At 32.4% G+C, this 27,645-nt stretch overlaps 2 protein-coding genes and 1 long non-coding RNA gene across 4 annotated transcripts in view; all 3 read left to right on the forward strand.

Moving 5' to 3' along the window:
* Positions 1-16,846, forward strand: part of LOC139098753 (probable basic-leucine zipper transcription factor Q) — a 90,925-nt gene extending 74,079 nt beyond the window's left edge. Inside the window, exons 1-6 of one of the 2 annotated variants that reach the window (XM_070651051.1) lie at positions 2,969-3,441; positions 10,847-12,466; positions 12,574-12,739; positions 12,803-13,125; positions 13,346-13,648; positions 14,079-16,846. In XM_070651051.1, the coding sequence (XP_070507152.1) occupies positions 3,418-3,441; positions 10,847-12,466; positions 12,574-12,739; positions 12,803-13,125; positions 13,346-13,648; positions 14,079-14,243 (2,601 nt within the window). In that variant the 5' untranslated portion in view covers positions 2,969-3,417 and the 3' untranslated portion in view covers positions 14,244-16,846. Of the gene's footprint in view, positions 1-2,968; positions 3,442-10,846; positions 12,467-12,573; positions 12,740-12,802; positions 13,126-13,345; positions 13,649-14,078 lie in introns of those variants that run through there. The other variant, XM_070651042.1, reaches the window with a different exon arrangement.
* A 2,644-nt stretch (positions 16,847-19,490) lies between these two features.
* Positions 19,491-21,351, forward strand: LOC139098672 (mite group 2 allergen Tyr p 2-like). The gene is made up of 3 exons (XM_070650932.1): positions 19,491-19,701; positions 19,830-20,110; positions 21,209-21,351. The coding sequence occupies exons 1-3, from the start codon at positions 19,599-19,601 to the stop codon at positions 21,287-21,289; spliced, it is 465 nt and encodes a 154-aa protein (XP_070507033.1). The 5' UTR covers positions 19,491-19,598; the 3' UTR covers positions 21,290-21,351.
* A 538-nt stretch (positions 21,352-21,889) lies between these two features.
* On the forward strand, positions 21,890-26,980 carry LOC139098862 (uncharacterized). The gene is made up of 2 exons (XR_011545235.1): positions 21,890-22,395; positions 25,641-26,980. It is a non-coding gene; the product is annotated as an uncharacterized lncRNA (long non-coding RNA).
* Positions 26,981-27,645: the final 665 nt, after the last annotated feature.

Consider the following 27,645-nt stretch of genomic DNA (forward strand, 5'->3'; position numbering starts at 1 on the left):
ATATTCCAATCATTTAATGTGCTATCCTCCCTTACTCGCTCATTCTCTCTTATGCTCATCTTTTTATTATTTGTTACTTCTTCATACACCAGTCTTTATTTCATTTTTTTTTTCATTCTCTGACTTTAATTAAAAATTCAAGCACGATATTATTATGTTTGTTAAAGTTCGGTGAATATGAGCGAAGAAGGCAAAGGTGTAGTGTCGAATTTTCTATGAAATGTGGGAATTGGTTGCGGGATTGAATTGGAGAATTAAGACGCATTTATGTATAGAATTGATATTGAATTATGGGTTGAATTATGTCCATTTAAGCTGTAAAATACGTAAGGTACCACTCTGTAAGTTACGGACATAAAATCCGTTATAACTTGTAATTAACTTGCCTTTAACTAGTCATAACATATTTTTTTGCATACTTTAGGGTGCAGTTATTATGTTGTAGTCCTGAAAATTTCTGAATTAAGTTTTATACGGCAGCAATCATGGTATTTTTGCTGTAAGCTAGCTTCAGTTAACATTTTTCTGGGTAATAGCTATTTCTTAACGATTTTAGTCAGTTTTGGTTCCGATAGAAAGGCTTTAACTGCTCGTCAATTAATATAGCTATTCAGATCATTGAGATGGAGACCTATGTTAAGGCGTTTCGCATCAAATGATTGTTTAACGAGTGAGAATGCGCTAAACTGCAGCAATCACTTGACCAACAGTTTAAAGTGGAATTAGAATCACTTTTGGGATGGCATTAGTGTCTCTAACGTAGTCTAGAATCATAAAACGCTATTTAGGCTCTGAAATATTAAAGTATTCAAACACCAAGTCCTGTCAAAGCTTTAATTAGGTATCATTAGCCGTACCCCTAGCTAACATGTAATAAAAGACACCAACTGTCATAACTAAACCTAGAAAATAGGTAAATGAAAGGCTCATAATGAATCACAATCAATTATAAATACGTAACACGGATTCAACTATAAAATACCATAAGAATGGACCCCAAACCCCTTTTCACCTTGACTACGCCCTTGATTCAGACATTAATTTCCAATTCAATAAACTCATAAATTTTCAAAAACTTTGATTAGAACAAAATTCTAAAGTCTGCCTAAACTTAAAACTATACAACGATATTCTATACTGCAAAAAAGTATCAAAAATCGTGAGTCGTGCCTTAGAAACTGGACAAATCATATCACACATTGTAACATGATCATGTCTTCGACATCCAGCTTTCATTTCTGCATCGAAAATTACGATATCATATTTTTATAAAAAAAATAACAAAAAAAAAATGGCAACAATAAGAAGAAATCTATTGAATGCAAAACTTATGTCGCATAAAATACATGCATGTAAATCTGCACGACAACAATATATCACGCATGATGGAAAATCTCTCAAGAGACATAAAAGAAGATATACATTATATGTTTTTTTTTTGCTATGCAGACATTTCACCAATTTCCTCCTCGTATTATCTTTCATTATGGCTTTACACTCTCCGCCACTGACTCAACTTTAGACTTGGGTCTTTACAATACATACACTGGTGTGTATGGTCGTATTTATTATTGTAGAGAATGAATATCTGAATGATGAGAATATTTTTTTTTTTTTTTGCTGCTGCTTTTTTTTCCTTCTTTCTTCCACTTTATTATAACATTATTAAACAAAACACCTTCGAGTGATGTTTGATTTCAGTGTTATTTCAGTGCAATTGCGGTATTGTTGAGCATAAAAAAAGTGTTTAAGTGCCCGACGATGGATAAAAAGTATTTTTTGCGACCCTCACACGCAGATTTCGTCTGTTGTTGACGTTTAAGATCGTTAACGCGATAATTATTGTGTAAAGTCATCTTTGTTGGATAGACCTCAAATTTAATTATTTCCTGAACCGCCCATAAAAAAACAAGAAAAAGTTTTTCGGAAGATGAAAAATTGTCTAAAAAAATAGAAATGAAACAAGTGAAAGTGAAGACAATGCAGCTACTTAATTTGAGTCAATAAATGTTGAATAAATTAATGACAATTACGGTAGCTGATCATAAAAGCATGTGAAACACTTACGTGAAAATTTTGATAAAGAAGATTGTGAATATACTGAAATTTTGAATGTATAGACGTGAGCACTTGCACGTGTTTAGCAATATTTTGGAGTTGGAATCAATTGCCTTTTTATGGTATTGGCATGAAGTTTCTTGGAATTTTTTGTGTGGTTGCAAGAATTTTTTTATGATTAATGGGAATTGTGTTGTGTGATTAAAATTTTTGGTGGATATAGGCTCAAATTTAATGGACTTCTGAGCTCCCTTGTGGATATAGAGTCAAATTTTATAGATATTCAAGCTTCATAGTGAATATAGACTCAAAATTCATTGACAACTAAGTTTCTTTGTGAATTTAGACTCAAAATTGCGGACATCCAAGTTTTCTTGTGGATATAAAGTCGAATTCCATGGACATCCAAGTTATCTAGTGGTTTTAGACTCAACGTTTTGAAAATTCAAACTTCCTAGTGTATATAGACCCAAAATTCATGAATTTACAAATTACTTGGTGAATTAAGACTCAAAATTTATGGAATTTCCAATTTTTTAGTGAACTTAGACTCAAATTTCATGGACATCCAAGTTAACTAGTTTATTAAGACTCAAAACTCATAAATTTTTAAGTTCCTAGTGGATTAATACTCAAAATTCTTGTACATCTATCTCAAAATTGATTTTTAGTGAATATTGACTCAAAATTCATGAAACTACAAGCTTCTTAGTCAACAAGATTAATGACTGACCTTCTTTTACATTGCCGATGATACCTCAAAAGCCCTTAATCGTACAATTAATTTGAAAATTCCAGTAGCTAAACATTAAGCCTTACTACTAAACAATAACATCAAGTGGATTAAAGAGCAACCGCATCATGGACATAATCTACAAATTACTATGATACATGATAATCAACATAAATTACCGATATTTTGTATGCACAACTATGAACAACAAATAGCTAATCCTCCACCTCGGTAGCTGACTTTATACAAATTAATGTTATTAATTAAAATTCTATTAAAAATATGATTCACTAATTCCAACAACCATGACTACAACTAAAGATGTTAATATCTATCCATGGATATGAATCGCAATATTAATTGATTCATTGTCATGTTCAGTGAGGTTGGGATGTGATTAAATTTTTTTGTGTAATGAGAGAAATAACGAAATAAAAAGAAGGTTTATTAAACTTATAAAGAAGTGAAAAAAAAGACGTGCTAAAAAATTTTAATTTTTTTTTTAATTCGCAAATCAAAGAAGCTAAAAGTGTATTATAGTTGAGGGACGGACTCATTGCTTCAGTACAATAAACTGTGAAATAATAATAATAACGTAAAAAGTCTCACACATCAACGGTGGAAAAATGGTGGAGTTTGCTCTTGAAAATGTAAGAAATTTTTTTTACTTTATAAAACAATGATGAGAAATTAAAATTTATGAACACTCTCATGTGTTTCACTTGACGGTTTAGGCACTAGGCTCTTTTTTTCGATTCGAAATGAAATGAGTTAAAGAGTAATTATGTATGCAGAAAATATGTTTTCATGCTTGATGTTGTTTTGAGTTGTGCTTCGCACATAAATATATTATTCTTTTTTCTTGCTGTTGTTGTTGGATCTTTTTCTTGTGAATAAGCGCAAGTTGGAAAATTTTTGCATGGATGTGGAGCGCAATTGGATTTTGAGATGGAAAATATCAAAATAATCAAGATGAGACAGGGTGTCTGACTTGTTTCTATGTCAACTGATTCTAGAGCAGTGGTGGGCAAACTTAAATCGCCTCGACTTAAATCGACTGAAACCACAATTACCCTCCACTGCTCTAGACTGATTAATGTCATCACAATTATATTAGTTCTAAATATTGTTCGAGCTTGGCTAGAATATTGTATGGAAAAGTTCAGTCAAATCCATAAAAAATTCAAGTCGACTTTGAGCTCCAATTCTAAAGACCATTAGTTTCATGATCAAGGCTCCGAAGCTCATCTAAAAACTATTGAAATTGTACTTTCTTTTAACAAAAATTGTAGAACAATTGCAAAAATTGTATAATTTTTACCATTTTCAGACTGGTGTCTGAGCCTTGGTCGTAATGATTTAGTTTAATAAAGACCTCGAAATCGATTCCTTCATGCAAAATCTAAGTCGACTTCGAGGACTGTTATTGTCCTTAGTTTTAAGAATGGTTAATGTTTTGATTTTTCATCCTTGAAACTAGATAAGCAAGCAGTTGAATATAAATCTGATTAATTCTGATTAACCTATCATTAACCTTATTTATTTTTGGATCCCAAGTGGACATCTTGAGATATTGTCTAGTATCTCTCAAGTATCTCTAGACCTGGGGTCGACTAATAACAAATTTTAATGAACTGAAGAAAATGTCATTAGTCGACTTAATAACTTTAGTCTTCCAAATAGTACTCTTAGACATCATGTCTAGTTGTCTTTTAAGGCATTACTTGTTCAAAAACTTATCCACAAAAATCCTACAAAACTTTTTCCCATCCATACTAAAATTTGAAAGTTTTGAGAAATTTAAAACTACGCCCCAGTAACTGATCCATTTAAAAGATTTATAAAATACATATTAAAATTCGTGTACTTAAATATCTGAAAAGACGATTCTTAAAAAAATAAAATTATGAAAAAAATTAGATCAGGATTAAGTCCAAGACTTCCTGTTGTATGAGGTGATTTTATAATATTGCGTATACATTTTACCTTTAACACCTGTCAGCTTATTTTAAGGCTGGTAATTTTTTAAATAATTATTTTTGGTATAAATAAATGCACAGTGCACTTGTTCATGAAATTGGATTTTATGTCCAACTATTATTTGATAACTGGAGTCAGTATGCTTACATGAACCCCATTTAGAAGAGTAGAAGACTGTAGTTTAACTCAATGTCATCCTTTTTAGTTGTTACAAGTCAGTAAATCCTCAAATTAATAGAATCTTCAGAATATACGCATATAACGTGCAGCTATGGATCTTATCGGTCTGAACAGCTAATGTTAAGTCAATAGTTTGCCAAATCATTCATCAATTCACTCAGATCTAGATGGCAAACTCAATAAATTCCAATCAAACCTCCAACATAACCAGCCATCCACCTCAAACACCAAACTGCATGCCCCATTCCATAACAAAATTGCACTCTAGAAATATGAATTATTAAAGTCATTCAACGGATCACAAATAACTGAAACAAAGAATAAGAAAATCTAGACGAAAAGGGAAGGCATAAAACGGCACATACACACGGTCATGGAAAGGATGAATGATTTTTTAACGACTGCAATTTTCTTTTGTGCCTTTCTTCATCTACAAAACTGGACTTGATAATGTGTAATTAACATGAAATTGAAAAGGGTTTAAACATTTTTGTTCTTCTTGACTCTTGTCCTTGATCTTCTTGTTATTATTACGGTTATTGTCAGATTTCCTTTAAGATTCTTGGAAGTACACTTTGTGTATATTATTTTTATTACTGTTATCAGGTTTCATTCTCTTTTCTTCTAAGAGCATACACAAAAATACAGAATGAAGTTCTTATCTTTGTTACATTTTTTTTATTGTGTACGCTCAACAGTTTGTTGAAGACGGTAATGATAAAGGTTGGAGAGAAGGCTTTAAGTGACAAAAAGGAGTATTTTTTGTGATTAGAGCAGTGGTGGGCAACCTGTGTGACCTGACCCATTTCTTGATAAGCCTCGGCCTCAACCACATCCAATGTACGGCTCTCGGTATTTCCTAAAATGTTTGACGACCCATTTATGTACCGCGGCACGCAGGTTGCCCAACCCCTGAATCACACTAAAAAAAATGTTGTGAAAATTGTCTTAGAGATAAAAAGTTTCGGTGACATTGACTTTGAAATTTTTCAGTTAAAGTCTCTTAAGTGATGTTTTGGGTATGCAATAAAATTCTCTTTGTTGACTTTTTTTCGTCGTCGTTGGAAGTGCTTTAAGAATTTTGTTGATAATTTTGATGCTTTAAAGATGATGATTTTGTATGTTTTACAAACTCATTTAAATATTTGCCTGAAGTTATGAGATGAATAATTATTTTTTTGTGGAAATTTTGTGTTCGAAATCTCATAAACAGAGACTGCTGGAAGGATGAAATTGTTTTTTCAATTTTTTTTCGTGAATTTAATAAAGTTTAATGAATTTTGTTTTAAATTTCAACAGATTTGGGAGGAATTGTGAGTTAAAATGGGGCAGATAACTCGTTTTTAGGTTCTTGATCACTCACAGATGTCATGGGCTCGAGACCCGGCATGATGAATTTTTCTCTTGTTCTTTTAAGATCATATGAAATGATAACGAAGGTGGCAGACTCTTGTTGTGGTCCATAGACACTTTGAGGAGGTAATGGAGGAAGTAATACCAAAATGTAGAGCGGAAGGGTTGTTGATATGGATATTTAACTTGAAAAACCTTCGCAAAATGAAAATGTTCTTTTCTAAAATGACCCTAACCCCTCTTAATCGACTTGAGTGACCCGAAAAATACATTCTGCTTTCCAGGGCACAACAACGTCGCCACATTAACGCCAAGACCCGATTTTGCCCTGACGTCGCCGTAAATATTGATTTTGACTCATGTTTACAGCGTTAAATGCAATTTACCACATTTGTAACTCAAATTCGACTTTTCCATGCTATTTTAACTCTGCTATGACTGAAATAAGTGTTCACATACGACTTGTGTGAGCAATTCCAAAACATTCTATATAAATCCAATAAAAATTCTCACTTTCGCTCATAAAACTTTAAAAACAAATCTTAAACAATCTCCACCCCATAAATTCAATCTGCTCATAACTTTTAAATCAAATTCAACAACTTCAACCTTCCATCTAGACAGGTACATCACTTGATTCATTCTATCATCATATCTTGTCTACAAGAAAGCACAGTTCGTATCCATACCGAATTCCACTTGAATTAATGATGAAATATTCACATATCGTTGAAGATAAGGCACCTCAGTACAAGTATTGTGTTTGCAATATTAATTGGATATCCAATACACTTGACTTGACTTTTTTTTCTGAGATCGAAGCTCCTAGATTATCGTGTTTCTCAATAAGGCTCATAAATTCTTATGATTATGTGTTAATTTAGCATTCTAGAAATGTTCAATGTTAGTTCTGAATGTAGACTTGTTAAGAACAAAAAAGAAGTTAATAAGGAATTGGATGGAACACAAGTGAATGTTGGTGGAAGATTGGGAGAAAATTTATGGTCAATAAATTATCATAACAGATTCTTGTTTAGCTTTAGGAAGTTTGTGTGGTAATTACTAATTGGATGTGAGCTATTAAGCAGCCAGATGGTGATGATTCTCGTGCTGAATTTTGATGAAAAAAAATCTTAAAGACTTTTCTTAAAGTTAACCTTCAATTTTCCGATTGTATGAAAGCTTGAGCACCTTGATAACTGACCTTTTTAATATGAAACGTAACGAGCTACTTGATTTTCAGTAATATAAAGGAATATTTGATCTGTAAGAAAGGTCGGGTGTGTTTACTCATGGATGATATTAAATTATGTCAACCTATGATTAAATGCTTGAAATATTTCTACATCAATGAGAGACGTTGTGATTGTTAAGCGTCTTAAAATGGCAATTTAAAATCATTACGGACATTGCACTTAGGAGTTGCTTGTGAATGGGATGCGAGAGGGGGGGGGGGGGGGAATGGTATGTTTAGAATTTAATTCAAAGCATTTTCATAGCTAGTGTTACAGAGGTTGCCCACCACTGAGCTAGAGCGATCGGAGGGTATGGGGTTCCCTCTTTTCCCATTATGAATGCTTCTGACAAAGAGGAAGTGATAATTTTTTGGATAAGTGGGGCAAGACGATGGTCTAAACAGTCAATTTGGGCATCAGGGCTCTCCCTAGCTACACCTGGAGCTTCAAATACCTTCTCTTGATACGTTTCTACTTCAAGCCTCTCATTGTATCTTATTATCGAAATTGAAACAGTGAAAGACTACCAGGTAGCAAAAAAGCAGCAGAGTCGTAGTGGGTAAAGTGTAAAGGTTACAGTTCTAACAACCCGGGTTCGATCTAAGGGAAATTCTAGTAGGATTCGGGTGCTTTTCGCTGTTTCTAGTCACACCAACTCGATTTGTGCATTCGCGACACTCAAATCGTGGCTAGATACATTGCATGGGTATTCATTGCATTGTTATACCCTAGGCTGTGCAACTGAGCAGAGTTGGAAGAAAGCAAATCGTCCATATGGACAAAAAACCGTCATCACGACAAAAATCATCGTTTCACTAATCAGTGGCTACCATTCAAAAAAAATTTAGATCCTATATTTTGTATAAATCCATAAGCTCTATATAATAATACGTATCAATGCTAATATGTAGGTCATACCTCCGTGCTGCAAGGATACCTCTCCCACATTTAAAAAAACACCTCCTCTTCTAAAAAAACCAAACGTCATTTAAAGTCAACCTCTTACCGCACGCTAAATCTACCGTTTCTAAAACTCAGATCATCAACTAAATTAGACAGCCAACCACCTCATTTTTCAGTCGAAACCACACTAGATGAAATTTTTTTCGATTAAATATCTTATTAATTATTCCTGCTGTTCATCAAAAATATAAATTCCATCAAAAATGGTCTAGACGAAGGTGGAACTAATAATTTTTCTTTGCGCAAAACCACAAACTCTTAATTAATACGTAAAAGGTATTGTTGAGCATCTCTACAGACAAAAAACCGCAATAAATTCTCTTTTTCGTAGCAAATTAATTTAAACAAATTTGCAATGTCATTGAGCAAAACGCTAAACATTCATAATTAGTTGGAACTTCTTTCTCTAGCTTAACATTTCTTCTTCATTTCACATTCAGTCTTGAATAAAAAGTTTCCGAAATAATTTCTGCATTAAACACCTTTTTTACTCGACTTGGAATGTTCATGGGAAACAAAGGCTTCTCACACAACAAAAAAAAATCTCTTTTTTATGCTGTTTTGTTTGTTAAAACTATAAAGTAATCTCTGACTTTTTTTTTTGTGTGTGCTGGATGGAATATTCAATTTCAATTTTCTTCTGTTTGAGGTATTATTTTTGCGGATGTAACTTTTTTTTTATATTTTATTTTCTCTTTTTTTTATACTCCTTTTGTGTACGTTCTGCCTGTAAAGTAAATAGATCCACTCACATGATCTCAGATTACAATATGTTGACCGTGTCATTTAAAGTCCCTTTTTTTTTTATTAGTCATTTTTATTTCTATCCATCTTCTTACATTGTCTATGTCTTTACAACATTATTGCATATATACTGCTTGTTCCTGAACATGTTGTGATGAGAAATGAGTATTGATGTTGTAGTTGATGACAGGTGACATGAGACGCATTTATTATGCAGTTTGATGTGGAAATGGGTATTAAAGGATTGTTGAATATAATGGTGTCGTTAATGGAATTTATAATGAATTTATTCAGGATGTTAAGGTGTTGGAATATTTTTTTGTTGGGAATGTCAACAAAAGGATGTTCATATTGAGTGGTATGCATAATTTTTTTTGATGGGGACTTACTGTCTGGAAAAATAAAGTTCTGCGAATTCCATAAAAACGTTTATTGCTTCCTTGTTAAGAATCAGTGCTGTCATGTAGGTGCATATATAGAATGAATATCAATGAGAGACGATTCGTTAGGACTAAACCATGTGTAGACTACATATATCATGTAGGACTTAGCTAGGATTAGAGACATAAAAGGGATTAAAAATTGAGTTTGAGAATCTATTTCTAGGTATAAAGGCACAGTCAATTGTAATGAGTATTTTATGAGCTATCCACAACTATGCGGAACTGATAAGCCAACACATTTTGATTAATTTTGATCATTTCGATCAGCTTACTTGCTTACTTCGCTAGTCAAACAGATGATCCATTGATTCTCTTAGATTGTGCTTAAAGCTGGCTATTTTGCTGGCTTTCGATCAGTTCCAAATCTTTTGATCTGTGATTCTATAGATAATGATTAAGAAGAGGCCGACTTTTGGTGGGAATCAAACCCATGTTCTCATGAAAATGAGGTATTTAGATTTCTGTCTGCTGTTTAGTTACTAGACTTCAGGAAATAATCGAACTCAAGCCTTTGCCATTCAATCTCTGGTAAGAAACGAACTCATATCCCCGCAATAGAGACGAATGAAGATTCTCAGCCTATTGCTTAGTCATTCGACCACAGTGGCCTTACTCTAGCATTAGCATATTTACCTGCAAATGTCTCAATACTTCTAAAAGACTCCGCTTTTAGGTAATGCAGTGATAATCTGTATCATGAGTCTGTTAGGGCTTGTTTGATACCTCAAATTCCACTCTAATCCATGCTTACTATCAGCCAAAAAAAACCTGTGAAAATGTTCAGCATCTTAAAAAATCATTTATCCCATACCCCAAAGACAACATAATTTAAACTCAGAAAGTAAAATTAATTGAATAAGAAAAAGTGAAAAAAAACGTAACAAGAGAGGAAGGAGATCATAAAATGACTATTTAAAGAAATTATTATATAGAAAGAGAGCATAATAAGCACATTCACTTTAATATGAAATTGAGATTTTTTTTTTCTTCGTTGCTGGCTGTGTTGATTTAATTCAAATGTCGCTGGCTTTTATGTCTTTTTTTGACTCTTCTTCTTTCTTCTCATGAGCTAAATGATTAATGAGACATTTTAATGTCATTGAGCTGAACTTAATCTTATAAATTTTTTTATTATCTGTAATTTCTTTCTGCAATAGAATTCACAAAATGGAAATCATGACAAAGGTCAAATATCTATGATGACCGGAGCAATTCCGAGAGCACCAACAAGATTACCGGAAGATGTAACGGCATTAGCTGAAAGGGAAATGGGCGTTGGTAAAGATGGGAAGGAATCAAAGAATGCAGTTAGCAAAACATATCATACACTTAAAGATTTAATCTCATCAAAATTCAAAAAGGATACAGCGGATATGACACCGGAAGAGCTTAATAATGTAACAATACAACAACAACATCAATTATCGCAAAATTATCAGAATGAAGAAATGGGTAATCAGCCTTACTATAATTTAATGCAGCAACATATCCAAATACCCCAACAGCAGCAACAATGGAATGGTCAAAATCATCATCAATCATCGCAACAGACACAGGCATGGAACGGGAATCGTCAAATTATGCGGGATTCACCTGTTCAAATTACACAACAACAAATTGAAATGAATAGTCAGCAACAAATTTATCCACATATGGTTGCTACACGAGTATCTATTCATCAACATCGTGCGGCATCACAGCCACAGTTAAATTTACCACTACGTGAACATCAGACGGATGATAGACGGGGTTCATTAGCTAATATTGATGTTACAGACTCTGATGATGGTGGCTTTGCTGGAAATAAGATGTGGAGGCCACCAAATCAGCAACAGCCAGCACAACAAATTATTCATCAACAACAGCAGAATTACATTAAGAGAAGTTCGATGGCACAGCCACTAGCACAATCACAGCAAATTGTCTCTAATGGACATTATCAGCATCAACAGGTTCCATCAAATTCTTATCATCATTTACAATCTCCACAGCAGCAACACATGAATGGTCAAATTCCAGACGGTGTCTACATGACACAAAAAGTTGATCTTAATCAGCATCAACATCATAATGGAAATAGTGGAGCAACAACACCATCTGATTGGCTACAACGTGAAAATATTCGATCATCATTCAGTCAAGATCATTTACATTTAAGTCAGAAAGGTGAAAAGTTAGTTCCACCAATTCCACCAGCAAAACCAAATCAAATAATGCAACAGCCACAACAGCAAAAGAAATTAGTACCAAATTATGAACATCCACCAAAACCCGAGATGAAGAAACCACTCGAGACATCGACACCAACATCATCAGCCTCACAAATCTCACCACTTGATCAACAATCAGGACAAAATAATGGAAAATTACCAGGATCTGCGGCAAGTTCCGATTACGATAAAAGTGGAAATCATAGTTCAAATGTTGATTCTGGTCGTGGCTCAGCAGCATATTCGAGTGGACGTAAAGCACAGCATGACACTAGTCCTGATCATTCTGATACACCCGTACCACAATCAAGACCCAAATCAAATGACAGCGAATGGATTGACATTGTTGATGCTGAATTACGACACATTCTTGAGCCTGGCATGCAAAATTTAAATTTAAGACCGGAGAGTACAATATCCGGCAGTTTATCGTCAATATCACCACCATTGCCACCGACCTCACCGGATGGTAGTGTACAGCATACAAATGATACTAATAAACATACGACGAGTAGTAATACAATTACAAATAAAGGTGGAACTTCAAGTAAACAGTCAGCACCACAGGTAATTTAATTCTTCTTATCGCAGTTCTGAAAATCTCTCTCAATTCCCCCCTTTATATCCACTGTTCTTTTGTCTTGAATTTTAATTTTTCATTTTTGTTTGTACAGACATCGAAGAAGCCAGAGTATGGAACTGACAGTTACAATCGACCCGGAAAGAATAAATTAATTGGACCATCACGTGGCTTACCCGGTTCTTTGGTACAAAAGCGCGGCGAACAAATGCGATCATCAATAACGAAAAAGCATGAACAATCAATGATGAAGCGACATTGTAAGTTGTAACTGCTGCATATTGCCGACAAGATTAATAACATTTCAATTAATTTCTTTACAGTATTTGGACTCGACGATTTAACATCAACAACAACGCGGTCACTCGATTTAGATTCTTTATTAGGTGGACCATGGGGTGCTGGACAATCAGTTAGTGACTCGGAGACAGATACACAAGGTTTAAGACACATTAAATCACAGCTTGAAGGCCTTGAGACGATGTACACTGAAGTATTGAAAATGCTCGGTGGACGCGGTGGACATTTAAGAAATATGAGACGACGACAGGGTAGTTTATCATCATTGCCAAGCAGTTCTGTTAGTGGACGACCGATAAGAGATAGACGACGAACTGATGAAAGGAGGAAGGTTAGAGACATTAAGGTATGTGATTGTTTTTAATGGAATTTATCGAGTGGGAAGGTTGTTAATGTGTTTGGAATTAATAATGATTTTGAAGCATTAGCGATGAATTAATGTGGATATGGGGTATGGTGCACAAGGGCGTATTCAGGGGGGGGGGGGGGATATGGCAATTTGAATCCTTAACCTTAACATTCTCAAATTACAAACTAAATAATCATTCAAAATTCCTCAATTTCAGGGCATCAACAAGCGCTTCCAACGACTCGAATCTCACGTAGTAACTCTTGCGAGAAGTGTGGCTCATCTATCCAGTGAGATGAGATCACAGCATCTTGTTACACAAGAGCTTGAACAAATTCGACAGGAAATGAATTTTCGTATACAGCAGTCGCAATTTCATAGCAAATCAGCTGACAATTTGAATAATGATACAGTTGATGGACCAAATTTAACAAACCCAAAGAGAGTAAAGAAGCTAACGAAATTCTTTGGTGAGGATCCACCATTGATGAGATTATTTTTGAAGAAATTGGGATATGAGGTAAGGAAAATTGGATTTTGTGGAATGTTTGGGAATTACGTAATGCTACAAATAGTGTCTTTAGACCTCTCTCACCCTATAGTAATGCTTAGAAACATAATAATGAACCAAAACCCCCTTTCCTCCCCCTAAGCCAGCGGTGGGCAACCTATGTGCCACCAAACAATTTCAAAATGCAATGTACCGTATGCTGTATGTGTTTTTGGTCGAAAATTACCCTAAGAAGCTAATATCATGCTTTTATGGTCCAAAATTACCATTACGGTACCCAAAAGCGGAAACCACATCCAGCACACTGTTCATCGCATTTTAAAATTGTTTAATGTCTCACAGGTTGTCCACCAATGACCTAAGAATTACGTAGCTTCCGAACCTCCCCTTATTCCTCAATTTATTCATATTTATAATGAAAATTCTCAATTACTTTTAGAAATATGCGGCACTGTTTGAAAAGGAACGCGTTGGAATGATTGAATTACCATATCTTGGTGAAGAGCGTCTACAGAAATTAGGCGTACCACTCGGACCACGTCTAAGAATACTCCAAGAGGCACAAATCTCTCTCGTTAAAGATAAGACACTTTGCATTGTCTAAGTCTCTCTCCTCGACACCGTAATTAACTTTACTTTAATCATCATTAATTTTAATTGAATTTAATTGTTGATTGTGACCTGCTCTCCGTAGCTGCAAACGACTTTATCAAAAATTATGAATGCAGTCGTTTCTCTTTTGCTATTTTTAAACATAAGTATGAGATATTATGCTGTATTTAACCTTAAGATACGGACGTAATGCGATAATTAATTTTAATACATTTTTTTTATGTTGTGAAATAATTCAGCAAGTGGAAAATCAGGGGTTGTAAGAAAGTTAGAAAAGGATACATGAATGTATATAAAACGTGGCAAGTGTACATGATTAATGGACAGAAAGAATCTGTGCTGCCTGTTGCTTTATTGGATACTTTTTGTGTACTTAGCATAAATTATCAATAATTTTATTAAAAAAACTTAGATTTTAAGGTTAGTTTTTGACTTAGTTCAATACTTTAAGGCCGGAAGTGTGCAATGCAGAAAGATATGGAAAAAAAATTATAAGAATTGCACATTTTAAGCTTAAAATTTCTTATGTTCATTCTTATCATGCTAATTTAATGTTAATTATTGATTATAGCTATTTCCAAATATTTTTGGAATCAAATGACGATGGTCAGTTCCAAAAATATTGATTTTTAATGAATTTTGGATATTCTTGAGAGTGATGGACATGACTTGATGCCTTGATATTCGATGAATTTTATAAATTACAGTAATATCAATTTCCAACTTCCAAATCTTCAACATTATCATATCAAAATCAATTTCTCGACCATAAATCTTTTATAAATGCACAAAAATTTTTATTGAATCTTAAATTACATAAAATAAGATATGAAAATGCTTTGAAATTCTTAAAATATCAAATGAAATTGTCATCTTTTGTGAAATATTGATTCTTAAAAGGGTTCTTCATAAAATATTATAGTCAAAGAATGACTTATAGACATTGAATATTATTGCAATATCCTTTATCTTTATGGAATGAATTTTGATCTATTATTCTGGGTGATAAAATGAAGAAGGCTTCAAAATGGATCATTTAGGGTTGCTTTAAAGCTATCATATTAACATCAAATAGAAGCCTTCACCCTGAGTGTACAAAAATACATTTTAACTAGATTAAGGCAAGCTAATTGCTAGCTAATGTCTAAATCTAGCAGATTTTGGTCCAACTAGGCACTATGTGGAAGACGTTTGGAAGCCACATGAAAGTAGATTTCATTTAGTGGGAATTAGGGTTTCCAAAAACGGGAATTTTCCCGGGAATTCCCGGGAACGGGAACGGGAATTCCCGTTCCCGATTCCCGAAATCTGACGGGAATATTCCCGAATTCCCGTTTCATATAAAAAACATTTTAACCAAACTTTTTTTGACTTAAAATTTTCAATTTTTAGAATTTTTTTCTGAAAAAATGTCTTTTAATTAATAATTTAAAACTAATGTGTTTATATACATTATTCATTGTATATTTATTCAAGTTTTATCAATTTTTCTCAAAAAAGATTTCAAAAATTTGAAGTAAAAATTACCCGGGAATATTCCCGTTCCCGAAGGCCATTCCCGTTCCCGTTCCCGATTCCCGAAATTTCACGGGAACGGGAATTCTGGAAACCCTAGTCTTTTGTGAGTACATAAGTTCGATCCCCAACAAAGACTCATCTCTTTTTCAGTTTATTTTGAGTGGTGTTGTCCAAACTTTGTATTGCGGTATACCACCTCGCATGCACATCAAATGTGTGTGGTGACTCAAAAAAGCTTGAACCCACAGACATGAGCCAAATCTATCCGAAGTCTTATCAATAATCGCGCAAATACAGGCATTTTAGACTTAATTATCATAAAAGAAAATTGCAAATAATTTAAAATGCTAGAAATTTAGTAGAAAATTTATGAATTTTGTACTTAAACTAACGAAATAATGCGAAAGAGAGTTCTTACATATAACTTAACGCTCTTAGAGGGTGGTTGAAATTTTATTACTGAAAGACCAGTTAAAATGTCGTTTTTTCACGTTACATAATACGCGAACGAACCCATATCACAAAATTTCGATTCAGTTTTCCACAAAATATTGCAAATCTCTATATCAAACTATCAAAATCAATATTTACTATATCTTATTGAATTTCATTTCCAATAACATTTTCATCAAATTTTCATCAAAATCCAAATCTACTTCAAAATATAGTTTATTACATTTTCAATGATGGAAATCTTGTTAACAAGAATGTACAATGTTACATCAGTCATACATACTTGCATGCAAGGACGTATTCAGGGGAAGATGGGGGTAAACCCCTCTTTTTGGGGAAATTCTTCAATTTGCTAGGTTTTTTTGTCAAAATAATTCCATAAACCCCTAAATTTTTGCGATTCATACAAAATATTATAGTTACACTCCTGCATATTTAGATGCATCAGTCAATAAAGTCATTCTCATGTCGAAATTATTATAATTAAATTAAATTTCAATTAATATTAAATCTTAGTCCTATAATAATTATAATAGTTTGAATAATTATGTCTCTATGCACATCAAACGATTTTTGTAAATTAATCATCCACACATGAACATGAACAATATATTTGATAAATATGCACACATATGTAAAGTAATTAAATATTTTTTAATTATATTGTAATATTGATAACATTTAGCTTTAAAATAGATGAAATTTCGACTCTAGAGATTTTTTTTTTACAAATAAATTCGAGAGAATTTTTTTCATTTTTTTTACCAAAGCGAGAACGAAAAAAAAAAGATTTTTTGAGAACTTTGAGATGAATGAATAAAAAGATGATTTTTTTGTCATAAAATGAGTCTCGAGTTTCTCTCATGTCTGTTGTCTTATCAATAATTTATTACAGCTCACAGTCAATTTTCAGATATTGAACTTGAAACAGTTCTTTTTGCAGTTTTTTTGCTATCTAAAATATGAAAGTTTTTATTTTGATTTTGTGTCTGGTGCCAGCGATCCTGTGTGATTATGTTAAAATACCCATAAAGTCTTGTGGGGAAGGATTTGAAGGTAATTTATGGAACTATTACTGCTTATTTGATTTCTGAAAAAAATTATGACTGATTTTCTAGAAAATAAGAAGGTGACCTGCAAACGTGATTAAAGGTCACAATGTGAATTTGTTCATATTATTCTAGAATTGTTTCTAAAGCAATGACAATGAGGTTCAATTTGACAAAATTTGAAATTTGTGGTGCATCTTTAGGCCTTCCAGATGATTTGTTCATCTGTTGTTTCAGTGATTTTTCTAATTGTAATTTTCTAGCCATGACAAGGTTATCCAAGCTAAGACATCTCTATAGTTCTTCAATGCATGTGTAATTGTCATCTACAGATTTCCTAGAATAGCCAAAATTTTATCACAGGCAATACATGTGAATGGGCAATAAATCTTGCTTTTGCCTAGCCACAGCCTATCGAAGGCATAGCTTACGTCTAATGTGGTGTTTGAGCAGAGTTGAATTTAAGGATTCAAACTTTTACAATATTCAGCTTGCACGAGAATAAGACCTCGTTGCGAAGTGTTTAAACAATAAACCGGATATCGACATTTTTACAACCGGATGTCGGCAGCTAACTTACTTACTTACTGGAATCATGCTCCAACTTGGAGCCTAGGTTGCTACAAAATGCTCTCCATGTCAGCAGCTAAGCATCGTAACAAAAGCGTATATATGGCCATTCTGCTTTAAAATCTATTTTGTTAGGCTTCGTATTTATTGGTTTTTGATCAGCGTGGACCACGAATTTTTTGAGCAAAATGTATGGTACTATAAAGTAGTTCCTGTTGCTACTGATCCTGTTGCTAGGTTCAGAATTTAGGGGTTGCGATACTTAAACATGACAATAGCAGAGTTTCCCCAATTATCGTTTGCTACAAATTCTCGAAAATTAGGACAAGACTGTGAAATATTTTGTTTTTGAACATATTGTTTAATTTTTGATCAATTTTAAACAAATGACTTAAATTCCTTACTAATATTTATTTTACATATAGATACCCCATGCTCCATCAGTGAAGTTTTAGTCGACGAATGTGATTTAGACAAAGACAAATGTGAACTCATTCGCGGTCAAGACTACCACATGGATGTCAAATTCACACCAAATTTCGACGGAAGCAACATAACCCTTCTTGCATATGCACTAATTAACGACCAAGCTCTTCCATTCGATGGAATGAATGGCAATGCATGCGATTACATGAAGTGTCCCGTTGAAAATGGCAAAACACAAAGCTACATCTTTAATGTAAAAATTGGACTCTCGAAGCCAAGAGGTGTTTTCAACACACGCTGGCTGATGACACAGAATGGGGAAAATCGATGCTGTTTTGTGAACAAATTTAAGATTTTGTAAAAAAAAGAGAGTTATGTGCTGAGTATGAATAAATAAAAGAGAGAAAACCTCACAAAGGTTTTAAGAATAACATTTGAGATGTTTTGGATTTTTGTGTATGGATGGAGATAATTTTTAGATTTAAGAGCCTTAATGGATAATTTTGAAGATTTTAGGTTTGAAATCGTAAGTATAGAGTTGTTCAATAGGTTGATAAACATGTTTGTAAATATAGGAACTAGCAAATAATTGATAATGAATTTTAATAAAAATATTGTGGCTGGTCGTGACTTTACGGACAGCATGTCTACCCCTATCATTCTAGAAATATTGAAATAAACAGATTAGTCATGAACTTAGTTCAGAGCATCTCTCAAATATTGATTACTTAAACGGGAATATGTGTGTACAAGTTCAGAGCAGGGACGCATTTCGAGGAAGAGGGGAGAAGAAGAATCGGGGACAGGAGGTGAAGAAGGGTTAGGATGTATCAGAATTGTCAGATAGGTGTCTGTGGATAGGTGCCTAGCTTTTGACTTTGTCTAGGCATAGCCTATACGAAGGTAAATTTGTTTGTCTTTCCATAGATATTGTATGTGATATATGTTTGCCTTTTATAGCAAATCGTCAGGTGACCACTCTGTGGGGATAAGGTTGAGGTCAGGCTCCTATTATTTTTGAAGAAATTCTTCAATTTGCTTCAAAATTTCGAATAAAATCCCAAAAATTCTCCCAAATTCAACTAAACTCCCCTTCCCTTCTCTCCATCTCTAACTACACCCCTGACTCACAATATGCCTGATAATTCTAGCAAAAAAATCTCTCAAAACATAATTTTTTTGTTTATTATTCCTCTCCTATCAGTAGTCACTTTTCAATGTTTTTCATTATCAGTAGTCTAAATATTTCATTTATTTTAAAAATCTGAGCAACAACTTTAGTTTAATTTCAAAATTGGTCACAAAAAGATCCAAAAATCCACCTTTGAATCATGAAAGGAAAATTGGCAATTTTAATTCTATTTTCACTTTTGGCTGTTGTGAGTTTGACTGACATTCAATTTCATTCATGTGGTGATAAGGATATTTATAATGGTAATTATTATCAAGTTCAATGATTCAAGGCAGGCACAAAAAAAAATTCATTCTTGAAAATTTCATTGAACTTTGAACTTTGACTTTCAAGTTACGACAGAATATTCATTATGATTTATTTTTTGTAGATTTAAGTTGCACAATAAATCGCGTCGCAATTGAGGGATGTGGTGCTAGTTCAGGTAGAGAATGTAGATTAAAAAGAGGATTTAATGCATCAATGGTTGTTGATTTTACACCTGGATATGATGCTGACAATTCAAAAGCTACAATTTATGCTATTAGTTTTGGTGAAAAAGCATGGCCTGGAATGGACACAAATGGATGTAATTTCATGACATGTCCTATTAAAAATGGAGTTTCAAATACATACTCATATGCAGTTACTGTTAGTCCAACATATCCAAGAGTAAGTTTGTCAAATGCTTATATCCGATCTAAAATACGTTGTTACAAGTAAATGGCCAAATGATAGTTAGAACTAACTTTTTGATGTCTACACGGTATAGAATATTGAACGGTATAGAATATTCAAGAACGAGATTAAGATTTATCGGTTCCAGTTTCGAGATTTATCAATCTCGATAACAAAAAAATCGAGACTTCGGGAAACCTTAAGACATGCATTGAAATGAGTTGCGCCAAGTTGTTGCCACTTAGCTTTAAGCATTCTTCTGTTTCAGTACCAAGGTGTTATAGGACTGCTATTTCTTATTTTGGACCAAATAAAAGAGCCTCATTTTAAAAACAAATGGAGTGGATTTGAATCCAAAAACACTCCCTGGCTACGCTAATGATCAGATTAGATAGAAAAAATAACATTTCAGATATACATATCATTGAAATCCAAAGCTTCGCCAAGGTAGTTCGCGGCTAATGATTATTTAACAGATAGAGGTGTGCCAGACTAACCTACTCAGCAGTATATAGTGGAATAAGAACTAATCATAAATTGAGCACTTTTTAAAAGGCAAAAGAATGAAAATAATTTTTTACTGGGTCTTCAATTTCAAGGGGAGATAACATATTTAAAAATGAGTCTCGTGCGGCACAGGGTTTTAGTATGCCTATGATTAGAACAGATATGAAATATGGTTATTTAATTCATTTTAATTACTTAATACACATATTTTGTAGTTGTGGATGAAGATTTAATTAAACTAATTTTATGAATTATCTTTATAAATCTATATAAATCTATATAAACTCTTATGATTATCGCTACCAAATTTAATAATTTTTATGAATGATAAAATTTGTAAATTCTTTGGACAGAGCTCGATACTTTGATGATCTTCAACTCTATTCAAAGAGTGACACAAAACTTCAATTGTGATTCATATTAAAGCCACATCTAGCTCGTAGTTTATATAAACTCCTTTATATTACTCTATAAAGACATTGAATATGAATTCATTTTGAGTAATACATGTAGAAATATGACGACTGGTCACAATTTTTAATATTAAATTGTAATAAAATTTCTTATCTTTTTATTATTTTTCAGAGCACTGTTCCAATACGTGTGGTTTTCACATCGAATGACGAACCAAAATGCTGCTTTATCACAAAAATTAAAATCCTTTAATTGCTTTATTAAACAGTTTTTTAATAAAAGAAAACTAACTCAACTAAGCTTTTACTTATAAATATTGTCATTTTGTTTTGGTACGCAAAAATCATGAATCTATGGTGAACTTTCTGGCAACACCCCTCAACTTTCTTTCCCATAAGAGCGTTTCGTAATAAATTACCGACCTTTAAACAATATTCTGATTTCTGAGCTTGTTTTTGTCGCTAATTGGAAATTATTCATACAAATTTGGGGCTTATCAATTGCGATCAACAAAAAAACAGTCAGTCGAGCGAAGTAATACAATTTAATGTCCAATTCGTTAAAAGACTGTATATAAATGGAGAAACATACAAAGCCACAGCTATTAATAGAAGATCGTTGACAATTTGAAATTGCATGTTCAAAATTTATTTTCTATTTTGCATGAATTTTGTACGATTTGTAGCAAATGAAGCCAAGACATTTAGATGCTTTCAAAAATTGAGAAATTTATACTTTCTGCAACTTTTGTAAGAATGTAACGATTTTTGTTTATAAAGAGAAATTGTACGATTTCAGATGAGTGTCTGAGTTTTGAACGAAATCATGAAAATAGTCCAAAATTTTTGATAATTCATCAGAGTCGTAATAGGAGGGAAGAAAGGAGACGGAGCATTTGAGACACTTTAAGTCACGTTCACTACTCCTCTAATCAAAACTTCTATCTTCATCCCTGCCAATATGACGAATCGAGATTAGTTATATTATGACATTTTAAATCCTTATGTAGTCAAGTGCAAAAATTAGCGGGGTTTTTGCAAAACGTGTTCCTTTATCAAATTTTTTGAGAGAAAAATATGAGGAGTAACTTAAAATCCTCACTAAGTCACACATATCTGTTCCGTTCCAGAACATTCTCTCCCATTAATGCTCAGTGGACTTAATCAAATTTTTAAATTTTCTCTTCTCATTCTGTGATCGACTGTTGACCAAATTGGAGTTAATTTGCATATTGGGTGGACTTTCTTATCAGTTCGGAGTCTGAATATCCTTTAAATTGGTCAAAATTGTGATAGTTCTTTATATAAATTGTGCAAAAATTGAAAACAGCGAAAAAGGATCAAGAAAGCATCAAAAATGTTGAAAATTCTTCTATAAGTATGAAATAAAAATCAAAGAAATCTCAAAAAAATATTGTAGATTATTCATATTCGTAGTGATTAAGTAATATGATGAAATATTTGTCACCAAACACGACAACAAGCTTGTTGTTTCATTTTAGGTTGTTGGAGTTAGTTTAAGATTATCAGCATTGGCAAACAAGCAGTGTGATTGTGAACTCGGTGATTGGAACATTCTAAAAACTTCATATTCCTGCAAAGTCAATAATGTTCCGAGCATAACAACTCAAGAATCAGCTACAAAAACTTCAGTTTGTAGAAATCACGACAGTGGAAAGCCAAATTCTGATGTGACTGGTTTTAACTATAATTTCAAGATTTTTAACTATTTCCCACGCGGTTTAAAATCTTCTTTTAAAAATATTAAAGTGATTAGAATCGTATAAAGTAAATTAAAAGAAGTTTACCAAAAAAATTTGAAGGTATTTCCTAATTTAATTGAGCTACTTTTATAATCTAATTCACTGTTAGTTCTCGAAGAAGGATTATTTGATTATAATCCAAATTTAAAACGAATTGATTTTAATGCCAACAAAATAATCCATATTGAATCAAAACATTTTAATCATTTAAGTAAATCCAGTTCAATTTGATTAGGATAGAATGCATGCATCAACATATATGCTGTCATTTTTGCGTTCTAAGTCGAATAAGATATCCAGTCAGTAAATGCTCAATGCACAAACTCTGAATTTTCCTCAATCAAAGAAAATCTTGAAAATCTTGAAAAAGATTCAAAAATATTAAATTCTTGGAAATTCACTGAAAAATTTCAAACTATTAAAAGATTTTCATTTATCATAAATTTTCCAAATTTCGTCTACTAAATTACAAACTTAATATTGTCATAAATCTCTAATCTGAGAATTTTATTCTTAAAAAGACATGAAATGTAGATACAAAAGTGAGTAACTTGACTGAATTAGTGACTAATGTCCATAAAAATGTAAATGACCTAAAGTCATATCAGGTTAACTTAAATAGATTTGGATCGACACTTAATGTCGTTAAAACAAGTCAAAATAGCATTGTAGAGTCCATTAATAATGTATGCATAAAAGCATTCCTAGATCAGGTTCTATCAATTAAAAACAACTTGACATCACCTCTTAATTCTCAAAGCTCAGCCTCGAATGAAATAAAAGGCTAGATAGAAGAATTTCTTGAGGACAAGTTCACGTCATTTGGTGATAAGATTAAAATATCACGAAGATTGAAGGGCAACCAATTGACAGAGAATCGACACAAATCACCTAAAATTAGACAAGAGCCGATCAACATAAATTACAAAATTACAATAGCACTTGATGATAACATCAAAAAACTGCTTATTAAGAAGTTTGAGGAAATATTGGATAAAAATTTAAAGAAAACCTTAGAGGAACAGTGACAAGGACTGTTAAGATCTAAATTAAAGTTTAATGTTAATCCCTTCAATTTTCACTCCCCGCGAATGTGTGTAACTTGCACGTGTAACTTACACTCCTTTACGGCAAGTGAAATTTGACGAAATTGGCATCAGACTCTTCTATAGATCCCTACAATCTATGTCATTTCTACTCTAATAATTTCCTTAAATTTTTCTCTCAAATTCCCTCAAATTTAGCTGATTTTTGGATTTCCTTGATTTTATGATCAAATGCCATTGTAATTTTATAGTTTAAACTGATCGGTTCCTTCCCAATTTTAACTAATAACTGTGCATTCATAAGTCATTAAGTTGCCCTTCAATGTCTCATCGTCATCTTTTAATCTTATCACTCAGTGACGTGAACTTGTCCTCAAAATATTTAGCAATCTGGACTTTCGTTTAATTTAAGGCTGAACTTTGATAATTAAGGATTGATGTCAAATTGTTTTTAATTGATAGAACCTGATCTAGGGAAGCTTTTGTGCATACATTATTAATTGACTCTTTAATGCTATTTTGACCTGTTTTAAGGACATTAAGTGTCGATCCAAATCTATCTAAGTTAACCTGATTTGACTTTATGTCATTTACATTTTTATGGACATTAGTCACTAATTCTGTCAAGTTACTCACTTTTGTATCTACATTTGATGTCTTTTTAAGAATAAAATTCTCAGATTAGAGATTTATGACAATATTAAGTTTGTAATTTAATGGACGAAATTTGAAAAATTTATAATAAATGAAAATCTTTTAATAGTTTGAAATTTTCCAGTGAATTTCCAAGAATTTAATATTTTTGACTCTTTTTTCAAGATTTTCAAGTTTTCCTTGAATGACGAAAAGTCAGAATTTGTGCATTGGGTCTTTGCTGACTGGATGACTTCTTAAATTTAGGACACTGAAATGAAAGCATACATGTTAATGCATGCATTCTATCCTAACCAAATTCAACTGGATTTACTTAAATGATCAAAATTTTCAGTTCCAATATGGATTATTATGTTGGCATTAAAATCAATCCGTTCTAAATTTGGATTATAATCAAATAATCCTTCTTCGAGAACTAACATTGAATTAGATTACAAAAGTAGCTCAACTAAATTAGGAAATGCCTTCAAATCTTCTTGATGGATCTCTTTTAATTTACTTTATACAATTCTAATCACTTTAATATTTTTAAAAAAAGATTCTAAACCTCGTGGGAAATAGTTAAAAATCTTGAAATTAAAGTTAAAACCAGTGACATCAGCATTTGATTTTCCACTGTCATGACTTCCAGAAACTGAAGTTATTGTGACTGATTCTAGAGTTGTTATACTCGAAACATTATTTACTTTGCAGCAATATGGAGTTTTTAAAATGTTCCAGTCACTGAGTTTATATTCACACTACTTGCTTGCCTATGTTGACAATCTTAAACTAAATCCAACGACTCAAATCAGCAACCTAAAATGAAGATAGAAGAATTGTTGGCTTTTTAGCATTTTGTTGAACCATTGTCGAGGTATTAAATCATTGCTGAATATAAAACCGAGACTATGTAGGATTTTAAGAAAAATTTTGGTTCTGAATTTGAAACACTTTGAAAAAATGCGCTAAGATTTAGTATGACTGCTGAAACATTTTTTGCAACTTCCATGAATATGAAATAATCTTTTATATTTTATTGATTTTTTTAATTTTTATTTCATACTTACTGAACAATTTTGATGATTTTTTATGCATTTTTGTTCCTTTTTTCACTTTTTTAACCTATTTCTAAACTTGAAGTTTTTTTTACAATTTTAAGCTCTATTGAAAGCCTAAATCAGTGAATTGAAAGTCAGTGACTTAAGACAGTCAGCCCAAGACACAAACTTAAGTCCAATTGATTCAGCATTCGATCACAGAATGAGAAGAGAAAAACAAATTGATTAAGTTTACTGAGCATTAATAAAAGAGAATGTTTGAGATATAAACAGACTCAATAAAGATTCTAAGTTGTTTCTCTTATTTCTCTCTCTAAATTTGATTAAAAAACATGTTGTGCGCTGAAAACAGCTGTAAACTAATATTCATTTATATACAGTCTCATAACTGTTTTGGTTGTTTTTCTTGATCACTTGATCACAGGGGTGTTGGATCTTAAATTGATATAGAAAAGTTTTTAATTTGTGTGAAAAAATTCGATAAAGTCACAAAAATAGTCACAGAAATTAAGTCTTTTAAGCAATAAGCATGTATTTACCGAAGATCCACACGTTTTGCATGACCAATTGATAATAACTTCATGTAAAAGTATAATGAAAAAAATGCTGATTTGTAAAAGCTGAAATAAATCTATAGAATTGAGAAATGAATTATTTGAAAAAAAAATCAAACGGATATTAAAGCAACAACGTTTAGTAGCATTAAGATCAAACATCAACAACATTGAACTGAAGCTGGCATAGTGTTGAAATATTCAGCAAGGAATATATCAAAAACATTAATTGCGATAACATTGAGATAACAAGCATATAGTTTGTCATAGAAGGATATTGAATATAAAATAGCTTATCAAGAACTAGAGCTAAGGAGCTTCCTTGATGATAGAAAAATTACAAAAAGGACTAACAAATGTTAATGAGTTTCAAACATCAGTACTAACTAAAAGAAGAGCGAAACTTCATCTTTTGAAGTCATCAGCAAATATTCAATCAAAATTTCAAAATATTTCAAAAAGCCATCAATTTTCAGGAACAACTAAAATCTTCTTTGATAGAAGCACGAAGAATCATTGACATTTACATTACTGCAATAGTTATTCAAGATGCAAAGAGTGTGAAGGCAAGCAACATTCAACTCTTCATATTATTCGATAGTAATAACTGAAACGAAACCTGTCTCTAGAATGCAGACGTCTCCCAAAGCATTAAAACCACTTATTACTCTCATAAAATGGAGGTGGTAGATTATTGAATTAAGCATCCACGTATATTCATGGTATAATCCTTGCAACATCTCAACAGGTACAAAATCTCAAAGAATGAGTCAATAAAGTCAAAACAAAAATTCTGGTCCACTCCCTTAACTCAACGTAATTAACACAGCGTGTTCAATATATTTATAAGTATATCCGTGTAATAAAAATTCATATTTTAAAAAGAACATTCAAATATTTTAGTCTTAATCTTAGAGTTCTAGTGGAGTTCACCATTAATGTGATATTTGTATACCTATCATTCGGACCAGCGAATCAAGATCCGACACCCATGTGATATAAACACAGTCTACATGTCTCTAGGGAACTACTGCATCGCCCCATCGTTGCTGCTTTTTCTAAACCAGTCTAAACATGAAATTTACACATTTTTGCCATTTTGAATTAGTTTCAAATCTTAATGATATTTAATAAAAATCAATTAACTTTTCAAATCTAATGAATTAAATTAAATATTTACTGAGAAATGTCTGCAATTAAAAAATTCACTTCAATCCGCACATAATTGACATACTTATCCCTACATTCATGCACAACTATGGTCATTCTACAACATTTATTTACTATGCCGTGGCATACGCTTAACTTCGTTTAATAAAACCAAAAAAAGCTCTCTTAAGCGCGGTAACTTAAGCTATATATTCATATCAAGGTCGACTGCCTCATTGCAAACTTTTATTTATTTGTCAAAGATTCTAATTTACAATCTAAAAGCTGTTTCATGTCAAATGTGAAGAGTTGTTTGTTCCAATGTTTTCTAGTCTATAGTTTAAATTATGTAACATGTTAAGTCACTCATATGTGAGTTAACTACTCGACTATAAATAGAATT

This window comes from Chironomus tepperi, unplaced genomic scaffold, assembly GCF_022539635.2.
Source record: "Chironomus tepperi strain 1889 unplaced genomic scaffold, CSIRO-AGI_Ctep_v1 contig_37, whole genome shotgun sequence".
In the NCBI taxonomy this organism is placed as follows: Eukaryota; Metazoa; Arthropoda; class Insecta; order Diptera; family Chironomidae; genus Chironomus; species Chironomus tepperi.